The sequence below is a fragment of the Manis pentadactyla genome, chromosome 11 (genome assembly GCF_030020395.1).
Source record: "Manis pentadactyla isolate mManPen7 chromosome 11, mManPen7.hap1, whole genome shotgun sequence".
Classification (NCBI taxonomy): Eukaryota; Metazoa; Chordata; class Mammalia; order Pholidota; family Manidae; genus Manis; species Manis pentadactyla.
The window spans coordinates 21,789,798-21,805,835 of NC_080029.1; the positions used below are offsets into that span (position 1 = coordinate 21,789,798).

Sequence of the window (16,038 nt, forward strand, 5' to 3'; positions counted from 1 at the left end):
GAGCAAAAGAAATGTAGTCTATGTTACTATTGCAATTACTTTGAATTTTTCTTATTTTTAAAAAGTAGATATTTTAGACTTTCCTGGTTAGTCAGAGCCAAGTTAACTCTCACATCGCGTCTCTGGCTCCTCCAGGAGCTACTGACCCTTTAAGAAAAAAAAAATAAGAAGAGGGTCGGAAGGCTCTCCCAAGGTACTCAGGTGCCCGCTAATACCGCTTCTTCCGGGAAAGGCGCTCGTAGGCCTGTCGTTTGGCACCCTGGGAGTTGTAGTTTCGCTTGGGGCCGCTGGCCTTCATAATCTTGTGCTTTGAGTACAAGAAAGACTACAACTCCCAGAGGGCCATGAGACAGAAGCGGGGTGCTGTACCCTCGCTGCAGCTGGGCGGCTAGTTCAAGTTGCCATAGCTGCGAGTCTGGGAAGAGTGGAGTCGGTTGCGCTGTAGCGTCTGGTCAGATACGCTTGTAGGTCCCTGGTGGCCGCGGGAGCCGGGAGGGACCTCGGCGATGATCCAGCATTGACGACCTGGGGTCCTCTTCTCTCTCAGGTATCTGCCCCCAGCCGTCCCCTCGTCCTTTCTTTACCACTTCCCTGTCTTATCGTAGGGGAAGGTCCCACTTCCCCTAGTCCCAGGGTGGGGACACCAAAGCTGCGCAGAGACCAGGGATGGGACCTTGGACAGGTGGAGTGTGTGCCAAGGTTAGGGGTGTGGGGCGGCGTGCCGCGCATCCCGACGCCCCCCTCCCTCGGCATGGGTGTCCGCAGACAGGTCCTGGCCAATTTATCCCCGGAATCCGACCTACGTTGCCCTCCTCCTGGAGCAGCTAGTCCTGCCACTAGCTGCTGAGAAACTTGAGCTGTCAGAGAGCCTGGCCGCATTTTGGCGTTAACTTGCCTGGCCTAGTATATGGCCCTGACGTTTGCACCTGTTCTATGGCCGCAAAAGTTTGCTACCCCTTGGCTGTATCAGCGACCTGTCTTTCCTATGCCAACATAGGAGTTGCCCCAACGTTAGCTGTTAACTGTCCCATATTTAAGTTATTTAGTAGGAACATTTGACAATGAATTCCAGCTGATTTGATAGAGACCAGTCACTTCCGCAGACGTCTTGTAAAATCGCTTTGCAGTGATGTTCTATTATATAAAGTGTCTAACACAGGGCCTGGCACAGTGGAAGGGCTCAGTATTTCTTACTTACTTTTATTAATTATGCAAAACTGTGCTAGTAGAAATATAATGTGAGCCACACACTCGGGTTTAAATTTTCTAGTACCCACATTAAACATGTGAAAAGAAAAGAAATTTATTTAGCACAATATATTCAAAATGTTTTCATTTCAATGTGTAGTCATTTTGAAACTAATTGAGTATTTTACATTCCTTAAAAATTAAAAAAAATAGTGCTGTGTCTTCAAACTCTGGTTATTATTTCACACAGCACATGTCATTTCAAACTGGCCAGCTTTCAAAATTTCAGTAGGCACATATGGCTAGTGACTACTGTATTGGATAGCACAAACAGAAGATGAAAACTGTGGCAATTTCACATTAGCTCAGAAAATTCGTTTGTGTCTGTAACTCATCTCATTGGGTGAAGCTTGAGTCTCTGTTAGAAGAATGAAATGTGCATCCTGCCTGTGTCCTCTCTGCATGTCCTCTCTGTCCTTGCTTGGACTGGGTCACCATGAACTCTCTCTCAACAATTATATTGATCAGTTTTTCCGGAGTACCTTTTTTTTCTTGAAGTGGTGCATGGATGTATTCCCAGATCTCCTTTTTAAGTGGATAGCTACCAATTGTCTGGATGACTTGCTATGAATTCTTATAGACTGCTTTGAAAGCAGTCACAAAGAATTGAAAATATTTCTGTCCACAGCTCTTTCCTAAAACCAAAGACATTTTTCTTTTACTTATTTAATTCAATATCAAATGTGGGAAGACTTGGGCAGCTTAGAAAATATTTCCTTTAGGAATGCTGGCTTATAGTTCCTTACTGGCTTAGAAATACAATTGGACCATTAAATTCAGAAGTTAACATGTAAATTTCATTACCTTCATTACCTATCAATTTACCCACTGACAGACATGCTCAGGGACAGTACTTTTGGTCATACTTGGGCTATAATTCATATTGCTATGTGATCTAGTTAGTCCAAGGCGTGAACCAGGCGTGGGTGGAAGTGACCTGTGAGTGAGGAGTATGCCGACTGGGAACTTGGGTATGAAGAATCCCTGTAAGTTCAGTGGGGCTTTTGCATGACCCAGGGAACATTTTCTCTGTTCTCTGATATGCCTAAACTGCACAAAATGAGGGTGAGCTTATTTTCATCTTTTATTAGTTTATAAAATTTAAGATTGCAGATGTGTTTTACCCCCTTGTTTCATTTATCTGTAGGTGGTTTTGGGAAAGTGTAGGGGCACCCAGAGATCATCTACTTGACTAGGCCTTTTGCCCTGAACCTAATGAAGAAATGATAGGAGGCAGAGATGGATGCCTAAGAAGAGCACTGAGCTCAGAGGAGAGCAACACGGAGTTTTGGGGGTGTGCTTTGTAAGTATATTTTCTCCAAGAGTTTCTGAAAGAATAGGCCAACAAGTAGACTTTTGAGGAGGCAAGAAACCCCTTTCTGATACGTAGTAAAAAATACATAGGATTGTTGTGTATTCAGTGTTAACAAAACTTCAGATAAATGTAACAGATATATTCATGTTACAAAAACTCAGGGGAACAAGCCGGATGGATACCTTAACAAAAGCAACAAGGATGCAACTGGTTTTATTTGACAAGGATTTGAGAAGCTATTTTGTCCCAGGCACTGTATCAAGCACCTTTTACATGTTTTAGCTATCTAGCTATCTGTCTACTTTTACTGCACTTATCTTCATTTTAAAAAATGAGGCAGTTGAGGCTCCAATTATTTGATTTGCTTGGAATTCTGGAGCCAAAAGAGTGGTTCTTTATCTTTGGATCTTCTGACTTCAAATCCCACTCCTGCCCAACCTACACAGAGGCCCCACTGCTGTTTTATGATTGCCCTCTAATAGGATTTGATTTACAGTTACCATTTTTAGATACTATATTATAAAATTTGCTGTTATTTCTTTATATGTTTAAAGGGTTCTGTTAGCTTTCTTAGTATTTTCAAGGTTCAGTGGTCTTTACATTATTGAGGTAGGTGTTATAATTTGTGATTTCTGTAGAATGTACATATTCAATGTTAATTGATAATCAAGGGTATAGTGTTAAAAACCCAAGTTTTGCAACATAGATCTAAAATTCTTGATACTTTTTAGCATTTTTCATGTTGTATTTTGATAAGGGGCACTCAAACATATTGGGGAAAACAGTTGTGGTCTTGCAAGAACATTATGTCCAAGATTGATGCTGTACAAAATACTTAAAATTAGAGAATTTTAGAGCTGGAGGGGTCCGATAAGGTAATCTAGCCCAGAAATTCTCAGCTGCAGTCTTGACACATTTGGGATTAATATAAAACTAATCTAGATTAGATTCACTGTTGTTCATGTAATGTCACTGGATTGATTTTGATATGAAATATTTTCAATATATTCGTATGATTCTGTAGTTTTTCTTTCTTGTTAACAATGTACTATTACATGTCAGCACATAAAGTTCTACCTTGTTTCTTTTAACTGCTATATAGTATCCCAATTACTAGATGCACTTTATGTATTTCTGATCAGTGGATTTCTGTTTTTTCCTATTATTGTTACTATTTTTTACTAATGTAAATCTGCAATGAAATTCTTATACATACGTCTACACATAGGCTGTATACATGCATCTCCTTTTGTTTTCCTAGGAATGATATTCATAAATGTAGTATCTCTGAGTCAAATGTATGCATATTACTTATTTTTAATTGTCTTGCCAGATTGTTTTCCAAAAAAGCTATTCTAGTTAATATTCTTATAGCAAGGTGTACTCTTGCCAGCTATAGAGGTAAGAGCTGTCTTCATCTGTACATAGCAAAGAAACAAGAATATCATTTTATTATATTAGTGTACAGTTCTTTAATTAGTAAAATAAAGTATGTTATATGTTTGTTAGGGCTATTTGTGTCCTGTGAATTGCCTGTTTATATATCCTTCACACCTTTTACTACCAGACTTTGTCCTTTTTTTTAGAGCTGTTTAATCCCATGGTTTCCATATATTGCAAATATATTTCTGAATTTGTCCTTTAGATTTTAAATTTTTTTCTGGTATCTTGTTTTCAACAATTATGAATGATCCTAAGAAGCTTACTGTGCCTTTCTCAGATATTTACATCTCTCTGGAATTCTTCTAACTCTGTTAGAGGATCTGTACAGTGATAATGCTTGGAGTGTTTGGGAGATGGGAGTGTTTGTGGTTATAGGAATCCAATTAGCTGTAGAACATTTAGAATCTACTCTATGCAGAGGCTTCATTATATAACAAGTGCTCATGAATGAATGAGTGAATTAAAGATAAGCCGAAACTAGGCTCTTCTTAGTTGAAGAGGGGCATCATGGAAGAAGAAACCCATGATTATTGCTTTAAAGGAAAATGATGTAGGCATTTTAATAGATTGTTGAAAGAAGGAAAAAGCTTGATGGTGGGAGAATGGAGGCTTTAAAATGGTGAAAATGGGTTTTCCTCCGAGCAGCAGTTGGTATATTGAAATAGTCCGGAGAATGAATGTAAAGAGCCTAGATAATCTGGAGTCTAGAGCTTTAGAGTACAGATAAATAAGAACTGAGGAATGCAGGGAGCTGCAAAGGGCGATGATAAATTAATGTGATTTGCAATAATTCAAAGAAACCTTCTTGGTTTGATTCAGTTATAAGTTTTAACATATGTATTCAAATAAATTTGAAATGTTTATCCTTGTTTTCCGTAGAATAGAAATATTGTCAAGGATTCGTATTTATAGTGATTTGCAGTTCAATCCATATTGTTTGATGATTTAAGATAATGTAGGCCATCTACCACAATAATTATTTCATCCAACAATTATTTAATTAGTATGTGCTATTTGTAGAGTCCTGTACTTTGACATTTGTTTCTGGATTAATCAGAAAAGATAAAAAGGAAAATTCAGTTGCAAATTCATTAAGAAATGTTCCGACTACATGCCCAGCACTATGCCAGGTGTTGAAATGCAACCATGACCAAATTAAATGGAGTGTCCCTCCAGTGAGACTTAGAGTCTACTGGAGAGACAAATGGCCAGTTAGCAATCTGTGGGCTGTGAATAAGGTGCTTGGCCCACAGTTGAAATGGAGGCAGTGAAGGAAGGCTTTTTAGGGGAACTTTTCTCTGAGCTGAGATCTGAAGGAAAAAGCAAGAGTTAATCAAGGGAAAAGGAGTAAAAATGTTCTAGGCAGTGAATCCTGATAGTGAGATGAGAGTGATGTATTTGAGGAATTGAAAAAAAAAAAAGTCCCGGGTCACAGGTAAGTACCTTTCATGGGTGTGTTCATTGTTTTGCTCTAATTATAGAGCTATAAGAATGCAGAGGAGGAAAGATTACTTCTGGCTGGAGATGGAATGATTAGCACTGAGATTGTATTACTTGAGCTATGCTTGGAAAGATGAGTGGAATTTAAGTAGGTGGCAATAGACGGCAGAAGGCATTCCAGATAGAACTAATGACATTGGTTAGGCATGGAAGTGGTCGGAGAATAGCTGATATAACAGCTGAATGTAGGCCTTGTGTTGTCTATGGTTCTTCTGTTGAACAGAAGGGTGACTAGTTTCCTGGTTCAAGGACCTAGTCCCAATCTTACATGGGCAGTGGAGTGTCAGTGAAGATTGGAATGGATAGGAAAAGACTCAGAGAAACCATCTTGGTGGCTAGGAATGAGTTAAAAAAAGTCCTGAGATATGAGTGATGTCAGTGTCAATTGGAAGGGATAAGTGGTTTGGAATCTGGGCCTTGGAGACGGTTCAAGACTCAGCTCTGCCACTTGGTAGCTGAGTAACCTTGGTTATCTTAGTTTCTTTTAGCCACTTACGTATACATCTTGATGACAGTAGCACTTACCTTACAGGGTTATTGTCACACAATAATCTGTGATGTTAAAGTATTAGCTGTTCAACACTTATTTCAACTTTTAGTTTTTGAAGGTTTTGAAATTGAGGTTTTTGTGTGTTTGTTTTTAACTAGGGTCTGCTTCCATGCACTCCCAGTAATTCAGTTTTTAAATATAATTTGTTTTAAATAATACTGTATTTCATTATAATTGCATTCCTTTCTAATCCTGTATCTTGTACATTTTTTTTAAGTTTCTAAATTTATGCATTAAAAACAATCCAGGAAATAGTTTGTGGTACAAAATTAAGAACTCCAATTACCTTTTTTTTTTAATTTAGAAGTTTTTATTATATTTTCGAAAGAACATGCAAATCATTCGATTTATTTGCTTTTAAAGTTAAGAGTAAGAAATATGAAACTCTTGAATAAGCATATCAGTAAGTACAATAAAAATGTATCCAGTTATTATAGAAGAGTTAAAGGAAAGATCAAAGATGCTAAGAAAAAGAAGAATGGGGAAGAAAGAAATATGGGGACTGAGAAAGAGTGAACAGAGTGCAGTGAACAGAGAATAGAAAATGCATGTACACCAAAGAGAATACCTTTTTTTGAAGTGTATGATTATAAAATATATGGTTCCTAAAAAAGTAGGAGTGCTTTTCTGCCTGAAAGAGGTTGTAAATATTCTTACCAAGAGAAAGGATGATTAAAAGACATCTTAAAATAGCTATATAAAGTTGGATTTGTAAAAGATATGTGTATTTAATAGTTCATTAGATACTTTATCTTATATTCATTATATAAACCTTTAGTTCTAAGTAAAAAAAGTGCCTATGGAATACTCTGGCCTTAAATACATCTCTTGGCTGATGTGGTGGGGGCAGAAGGAGGATGGATCATAAGAAATATGGTAGGGAAGGACAAAGGAAACATTTCAATGATTGGGCAGTGTTTTTGGAATTTACACGGTTCTTTTGCATTTAAGAATGCCGTGGAAAAAGCACTGAGTTAGGGACCCAAGATATGGGTTCTAGTTCTGTTACTGCAACTTTTTATCAAAGCAGTTTGGACAGTTATTTTACTCAAAGCTCTGTTTCCCTTTAGCAGCAAAGTGAAAGGCTGCAATTATACCAATTTTATATGATTGAAATGGAGATCAAAAGGGAAATGCTAATGAAAATTCTTTGTAAACCATAAGGCAATATGCAAATTTAAGGTATAAAGAGCAATAAGAAACATTTTTCTTTCTTAAAATTTCCAGTGTTGTTTTTGTTCACTGGTAAAGTCGGGGAGTTTCTGCTTCTCCTTTAAAAACTAGGAGGAAGAAAATAAGTGTTAGTTTATTTCTTATGAGAAACTTAGCATTATGGGCAACAAATAAATAGCCCCAACTGCTATTTATGATTTCTTATACCTTTTTTCCCTCAGAAATTGCTAACTTGTCACTTGTTATATCAATTGTTGTTTGCTTATTTTGTGAATTCTAATTTGAATCCGTTCTTCTTTCTTTTCTTCCATCATTAGAAGACAGTCTGAAACCAACCTGTTTTCTCAAGGAGAGTAGGCTTGAGAGGAAACTTCAGGAAATTAACATATTCTGAACCACATCAAATGATTTATTAATAAGCTCTATATATCAGTTATCCTTTGCTGCACAACCATAAAACCCTAGATGTATAAAAAAATTAACGTTTATTGCTCGTGGGATGGGTCAGCTAGGCTGTCTGCTTGTCATGACTGCCAGACTCGCTCACTGTCTGGACTCTGTGATTGGTTTGCTGATCTGTTGACCTAAGCTGGAAGCCCCTGGGACAACCATGGATCCCATGCATTCTTATAGGATAGACCGTGCACAGTGTGTAATCTCATTTTAATTCTCTGCTTGGGCCTTGTCAGCTAAAATCCTGTTGGCCAAAGTAGGTCATATAGCTGAGCCCAGAGGTAGGGGTCTGGGCAGGTAGGTCCACCTATAGTAGAAGGGATGGGTATGTGGGAAGTGGTGAAGAATGGGAGTCAAATTATGCCATGTACAACACTTTTGTTTGGAATGTAGTTTCTGATTTATGCAATAGGAAAACATTCTGAGTGGGGAAACATGCTAAATAGTCTGCTTGAAATCAAGTTTTGACTCAGTAGTAGTATCTCATTCTGCTTTTATAGTTTATAGGCATGGGTAAAATCGAAGCTTTTTACCCAGTTTTCCTTCTGGTCTGTAAAGGAAAGCAGCATCCTACCAGCATTGAACCTTGATTAATTCTTCCAATTGAATTGCTCATTTTTAACTGGGGAATAAGGCTGGTAAACTTCCTTTGTTTTGGTTCTCTTTCTATAATAGGGCTGCAAACTCAATTGCTAAATGGAGCCAATCAGGCATCACACTTGGGAGGAAGGCTGGTTGGGGAATGTGGCAAACAGGAAGGTGTATGGCCGACATTAGGGCAGCCACTATGTCCACGTTGCCATGGGAAAATTCATCCCCAGTGTTGCCATCTCTTTGGATTTTTCAAGAGAAGCTGCAAATTAGAATTTTTATGTGAAGTCTCTTTGTTTTAAAAGTAAAGCTTTAAAATAACATAGCATTATTTTAAAATACATTCTGGTTGGCTGGGTTTGGTATATAGTCCTACAGTTTTCATCCTGTGATTTAAACAAAATGGTGTCAGAAACTTGGGGATTCTAGCTTCATCTTTCTCCATACTGATTTCTTGCACAATTTGGGATAGTTTGGACATTTGTAGTGGTTATCTGCCCCCTCAGACTACTTCAATCTTGTCTGCTATTTTTGGAATATTGCAATATGTATTTATTTTTTAATCTGTCAGCAAATGCAATTCTAGGGCTTAACTACAAGTAATAGATCCATCTCAGCAGTTTGTCAGCATACATTTTTAAGTTTTTTCCTTGAGCTTTTGTTTGTTTCTCATCTTGACATGTTTTACTTTTTATTTAATTTTATAAGCTGCCTTATTTATTTTAGAAGTGTGTGTGGGTGTGTGAGCTTAAAATATCTGTGTCATTCTGCTTGTGAGACAGGGAGGGAGTTATTAAGTAACCTTATTTTCTTTTAAAACTGCACTGTTTTTTTAACATCTAGCACATATATAGTTATCTGAGCACCTACTAGTTTTTTTTCTTCTATGTGTGAGTTAGCAGTCATTTTATATGCTGCATGGCTCTTTCCAAAATGCCTCTGCACCCTGCTTGGTAGGCACTGGTCCATGTAACTGCTCTTATACTTGGAGGTGCTGGAGTAAGGGGAGCAAAATGCAGCCTATGGGCTGAGCCTGCCTGGCTTAACCCCTGTAGAATAGAGGGGTGTGTGTATGTGAGCGTGTGTGAGAGATGGGAAATGGATGACAGCAACAGGAATAAGTGGAACAAACATACAATAAAAAAATCAAATCTAATATGTGTCTATTTAAACATTAATTCTCTAAGAAGTTCTCATTTGGGGATTTTACCTTCCTAACCCCTTTCCTATCCCAGGCCCCCAGGGACATTTAGCAAGATCTAGAGACAGTTTTAAATCCATGCCCGGGTACAAGGATGTGAAAGCTCTGCTTATGTGTACCTTCTCTACTTCCTTTAGACAAGTGGCTTTGAGTGGATCCTATTTCATCATCTGATCCATCTGTCAAACTTCTGATCATCCTTCCTGGTGAGTGGAAGGATCCTGAGCCAATTTACCCAGTATTTTGTCTTACTACTTGGCTCGCCATATCAGGCACTTTTACAAGTCTTTCTCTACCATCGAGGCTTTGATTTATTTATTAATTTTCATCTTAAATTACTAATGTAGTGACAATCCAGTAAATGATGAATGCATAAATCTGTTCTATCTCTTTGATTCTGTTTCCTGTGTCTTAAATTATCTACCACCTTAACGGAGAACTGGCTGATGGGCTGGACAGTTGATTTTGATCTTATATGAATTGACCAAAACAGCTTGTGGAGATTAAGTTACGGAGGAGCACTGGTGTCAAGAGAGAAGATAGATAAAATTGACAGTTGTTTGTACATGGTAACCACTGCTGGCTTGTTAACTTATCTCTGAAAGGATGAGGCACAGCTCTCAAATTCTGCAGCTATTGAAACAGTGAGAAATGAATTCTAAAATTTGAACTTGGTTTGTGATTAAGCTTAAAGTACACTCCCCACCTCCCCTGGCCCTCTTAAATATCAACATCATCACCTTGAACATGTTTGTTGAGGACAGTGTCTTTGGACAGGGATGGCTGAGGCACTTGGAGGCCACAGAAGCAATCACCTATTTAACATGCGCTAGTCAGCCTTTGTGAAATATCACCCCTGATGCTGGGTGCTTATCTTTTATGGAACAGCTTGCAAATCCTAATTGTTTTAAACTGACTCTGTAGAAAAGAGACTTGAGAATCAATAAATTATAGCTCTCACACATAAAAATGTGCATCATTATAATGAAGAAAGTCTGCCGAGCCCTTTAGGTCAAATAACAAAAGAGGTGGATTTAAGTTTGTAAAGACTCACTGCCAGTCCTCTGATCACAGGGTTGAAGCAGTTTTACTTTCTCTGGTTATGCTGCTCAGGTTTGCATGTGGGTGTCTGTTTTTGATGCATAGATCCTCAGTGGGAGCGAATTGATGAGGGTTCATTACTTGCTCTCATGGCTGTTTGTCTTCTTTATAAGGTTCATTAAGGCAGAAACAACAATATTTATGCCTTTAAATACTGATGTGTTGGGAACAGCTAAATAAACTATTCTAAGAATTGCACCATCTGGTTTCAGACCCAGAGCTTTTTCTAGGACTCTGGAGACTTTCACTCAAGGTCACCCATCTTAGTCTTCTTTGGAGTCTTGGGAAAGCTCAGCACCTGAAGAACAGACTGCATCAATATTATTGCTTTTGCATCAAAGAGAAATTTTGTTGTACCAGTAGGTGGTAGTAAGCTGCTGAGAGTATTTGCTGCTTTCCCTCCAGTTAAAGAAACGTCTTTCTCACCTTTAGTTGGAGTTTAGACAATTCAGCTTTTTAAAATTGTTCTTTCAAGAGTTCTTCAGTCATTTTTTGAGTTTAACAACTCTTCCTTTTGTTAACAAATGTCAGGCTGAAATTTCTTATGATAATGAGAATGGATTTCTAAACTGACTGAACTTTTTTCTTTTAATCTTTAAAAATAATGATGAAGATTTTTCTTGACCATTTGTACATGTTTTTCTATAAGTCTTAATTCTTTGGGCTTCGAATTGTAATTGTAATTAAATATCATGCATGAACCATTTTAAAATTTATTTTCCAAAGCAGAATGTGATTGCATAAGCTATGTCAGTACACATTAATATATTTTCACATACTTCAAATTTTAAGTTCATTCCAATATTTGGAATGTTTCTTTAAGAGAACCAGTTTGTTAATCTAATGACTCTCCTTCAGCAAAATTGCAGAGACAGAATCATACATAATTAAAAAAAATAATTCTTTTAGCTCATAAACTCATGATAAATGGTTCCTTTGGCTGGGTAGTACTCTCCAGTGTGAGACAGTAGAGATTGTTTCATTGTGATCCCATTTCTAATTTAGCTCATTAACTGGTGAAAACTAGTGACATGATTCTACCCAGGTAGATGACAGGGGACTAGGAAGTATGGTCAAAGTTGCCAAGGAGAAGGAAACAATTATCAACAAAAAGGGAGTTCTGAATATATAGCATTTATTTAAACACATTTTCCAGGTTGTCAGCCTGTTGTTAATCTGCCTCTGAAGGTGATCTTTGTATTTATTCTTTCTTTTAAGTATACATTAGAACTACATATTCTTTTCTGATTATATAATCATTGTAAAAAGTTCCAGAAAGATAGGGATATTTAAAGAAATAGAAATCAGCTGTAAACTCTGAATGGTAAACATTCTTTCACTATATTTTCTTCCCATTTTATTGTTTTCCTTTCCTGCTCCTAAATTTGAATGCTGGTAATTTATATGCACATATGGAAAACAATGTTTATTACAAATTTAGGACTCATACTTTTACTCCTTAATTGCTATTAAATGTCTCCAGAAACAAGGTTTTTAATGTCTGTATACTATTCGATTGAATGAATGTTCTGTATTTTAACCTTTTTCTTATCATTTGAAGTACAAATTTTAATTTTCCTTCCATTATAACGTCTTAGTAAATATCATTATATATAGATTTCTGTATGTATTCCAAATGATTTTGTTGGTGGAAGTTTTTGGAAGTGTAGTTAGTAGGTCAAAGGTACATACTGCTCTTGATACATATTGCCTGCTGACATCTAGACAAGTTATATCAATTCACACATTCCCATTAGGACAGTATAAGAGTGCTCTTTCCCCTACAATCTGGCTAACCATAGACATTAAAATTTAAAGGAAAACAGTGTAATAGGCTATAAAAGCATCTCATTGTTTAATTTATGTTTCTTAGAGTGTTAGGTAGGATATTTTTTCATGACCATGCATATTCTCTTCTGTGACCACTCTCAGCATGCTTTTATCAGTTTAGAATGAATCTAATACTTTTGGTACAGTTTCACAATTTCCAGAGGCCTGGTCAATTTTCATTAATGCCACTGATATTAGGATATACAATATTATCTTTAATTAAAATTTTTAATTATAGTGTAAAATAATACATTCTTAATGGTGAATGAAGAATGTATAATTGACGCTGACTGCTTTGTACCTTTCTTCTTTAATGAGTTATATTACAGGACTTCTGTGAACTATTTTCATGGCCTCCCATTCATTTTACTGTAGGTTATGATTAGGTGGTAGGAGCCTCTTGCCAACTCTAGTGGCCCCTCTTTCACTTTTGTTCCTCTTTCTCTCTCCAACTCTATGTCTTGGGAGTGGTGGTGCTGGCTAAGGGTAGACAGGTATCTTTCGGTAAGGTTGGGCCTCTGCCACTGTAGTAGCCTTCTGTGTTGTTATGCTTAGGGTTATGTGTTCTCTCATTAACTATGAGACTTGAGAAATATTAATCTTTTGAGTTACCAGTAGCATAAAAAATGCTGTTTTTATCAACAATGAAAATAACCTATTTTTTATAATCAGATTCTTTAATGTCCCATAGTTCAACACTTCTGACACTTAAGTAATTCAGGTACTTAGGTGGTTGCTGAATGTTCCTTATGCTATATATATAAAAACAAAAGCTATGCAAAATTCTAAAATTTATCTCACCTTAAATCTTGATATTTCTACAGGAGTTCCATCAGATGTAGGAGTTTGAACATCTTGTATTGCTCACAGTAATTGAAATTAATGGCTGAAAACTTTGTGTGTGGGTACTAGTGAAATTCATGCTGGAAAGTGTGATTTTATCTTATTGAAAGTATGTAATGCTTAGGGTAAGTGCAGGTCTTTTTTTGTTTTTTTTGCATTATGTGACAATTACATAAAATTTTGTTAATGTTCTTAATTTTATTTAATGCTAAGATTTTCTGTTTTAAAGTTAAGTTCAGATACCCCATATCTTCACTTGTTAATATTTATCAACTGATTACAATGTGTGTTCCATTAAGAAGCATGGTGAAGTATATATATACCTGTGGTAAAATTATAAAAATATGACCTGGAAAGTTAAACACAAAATAATGCTAATAGCTATTCCTGGGCAGAAACAGTACTTGGTGGAGGGTGGTATCCAAGACTTTATTTACAGTGTTCTAAATCTTTTATTAAAAATATTAAAAGTACACATGTTAGAATGGGAAAAAATGAGAATAATATTAAGAATACACTCTTATAATAGGAATACTACTGATAATAGAAATATAATAGAGTAATAGAAATAGAAAATATTAGGTCTAGCTGGGAGGTTTTTACATGCTTATTATATTAGTCTCTGTAGTAATTTATATTTAAAACAATTTCTAAATTATTAAAAATAACCATAAAAATTTGTTATCACTGTTTGTAGTCAAACTGTTCATTAGAAGAATCTGACTTACCATTTATATCTATTGAAATCATGTGTACGTACTGATTGTTATAAACTTTCGGTACGCTTAGAAAAATCAGGTTGTCCAAAAGATTTTTTTTTGGTTTCTTTTTACCAACAACCATTACAGTGAACATTTGGCTTTTTCAATTTTCCTTTTTATTCTATTGATGATTTCTTAACTTCAGTTCTGTTTCCAGAATTATAACTTGTTAAAAATGAAAACTATTCTTTCAACTGTTGAGTTCTGACAGATCCAGGAATAATTACTATTTTCCATTATACAAGAGATGGGATAAAGAGAAAAACTCCTTTATTCTGAGACCAGTGGTTTGATTTTTTTTCTCAGTTCTTTATTAAATGTAGCATGGATATATCACTTAGTTTTTTTTCCTGGTGCCTAGTAAGGATTTCATGTTACTACCTTATTTTCCCCTTTCCTTGATATTTTAATTCTTAACTAAAATGTGAAGGAGTAAAGGAGTCTGTGGACACATGTGAGCCATGGCCTATTGCTGCTGTTAGCATTTTTACTGTTAAGATTGTTCACTCTTGGTGTTGAAGGAATAGCAGAACACAGAGGATTTGCATTGAGAGCAGGGAAGCCTGGCTGATTCCTGGATCTGCTACTTTTAAGCAATATCTGGAACTGGACATATTACTTACCATCTCTTAGCCCAGCCTACTCTGTAGATCAGGGATTAATGGTGCCCACTTTAGTGAGTTCTTATGAGAAGTAAATTGGGTTGTCTGTGTGAGCATCCATATAATACTTGGCATAATAGCAGGCTCTCAGAAAATGTTGATTCTTCCTACTTTCCCTAATGGAAAATGCTGGAAAGTACTTTAACCTAGAGTAAATGACACACACACACATAGAACTGATTCCTAAATTTAAAAGGTGAACTTTACGTTGAAGATTTCTTATTAATTTCATCTTTTGTACAGAAACAGTTCTAGGAGAAGTAAAGATGAACAATTGCTTCTTTATTTCTTGTTCCTGTTTTCTAATGTGGGAGGAAGCTGCATTGTAGGCACTATACCTTTGTATTTCTAGTCAGGAGAAGGGAGTGAAGACCCGGGGAAGAAAGGCATGAAGGAACTTGAGAAGCTTGGGGAGAGAAGAGGCATAAAGCCTGATAGGGTGTTTTCCAGCCTTGTCTCAGCCAGCATGAAGAAGCTGGATGCTCCATTGATTGTTTTTGTGATGCTACAAGGACAGACTGTATTTCACTTTGAAAAACCTATGAAGACAGGAACCTTGCTTGTTTATATTTTTATTTATTTTGTTTAATATTTAAAAAATGTGGCTGCTTTCACTAAATGCTTAGGATCTATATGTGGGTAGCTAATTCCCTTTATCTTTGTTTTAGATGTACGGTCATATACTTCCCAGATGTATCCAGAATAAAGATCCAAAAAGTCCAGAATATTATAGATCGTTAAAGAAAGGTTTCACCACACTGTATTTCATAAGTCAGAAGGAATGGCCATTATAGATTTCAGGAAGATTATAACAGTGTTAAAGATTAAGTTAACCCTCCATTAAGGAGAAAATGAAATTATTGAATAACAAACTTTTACTTTTGATCAATTGAGTTTTCTCTGATGCTTCTTTGTTCCAAATATATTTTATTTCTTCAACTTCTATAAATGGTGTTCTGAAACTTTTGCAATTGTCCTGCATGAAATGATTTTCTTTTGCTTTAATCCAAAATATGGCAAGTATGGGAGGAAAGCATATTTAGAGAATTTTCTGCTGATGAGATTATACACTGGATGTTTAATTTTCTGTTTTGTAGAGGTGTTCAGGATGCCATCTTCCCACATACTTGTTACTTTAGAATTTCTAACTCTGTTACAGTATTTGTTTAGTTCTCTATTTTAAATTAAGGTGCATGAGAGTGCCCACTATACACTGAATGGGATTCTCTTATTTTGGGCCATTCTGTGTATATTTTATTATTGTTTAAAGATATGCATAGGTTCTTATAGCTTAGTAGAGTGGACATCTGACTAATATTGAAACCTGCAATTCCTAGCCTTAGAGGTTATTTGTGTTTTTTTTCATT

General features: G+C 36.3%; 1 protein-coding gene across 6 annotated transcripts in view; it reads left to right on the forward strand.

Annotated features, from left to right (window-relative positions):
• Window positions 1-356: 356 nt before the first annotated feature.
• CEP128 (centrosomal protein 128) overlaps window positions 357-16,038 on the forward strand; it is a 416,809-nt gene continuing 401,127 nt past the window's right edge. For 4 of the 6 annotated variants that reach the window (XM_036882239.2, XM_057488248.1, XM_057488249.1 and 1 more), the window contains exons 1-2: window positions 357-547; window positions 2,396-2,551. In XM_036882239.2, coding sequence (XP_036738134.2) covers window positions 2,492-2,551 — 60 coding nt within the window. In that variant the 5' untranslated portion in view covers window positions 357-547; window positions 2,396-2,491. Of the gene's footprint in view, window positions 548-2,395; window positions 2,552-9,611; window positions 9,681-16,038 lie in introns of those variants that run through there. The other 2 variants (XM_057488247.1, XM_057488246.1) reach the window with 2 other exon arrangements.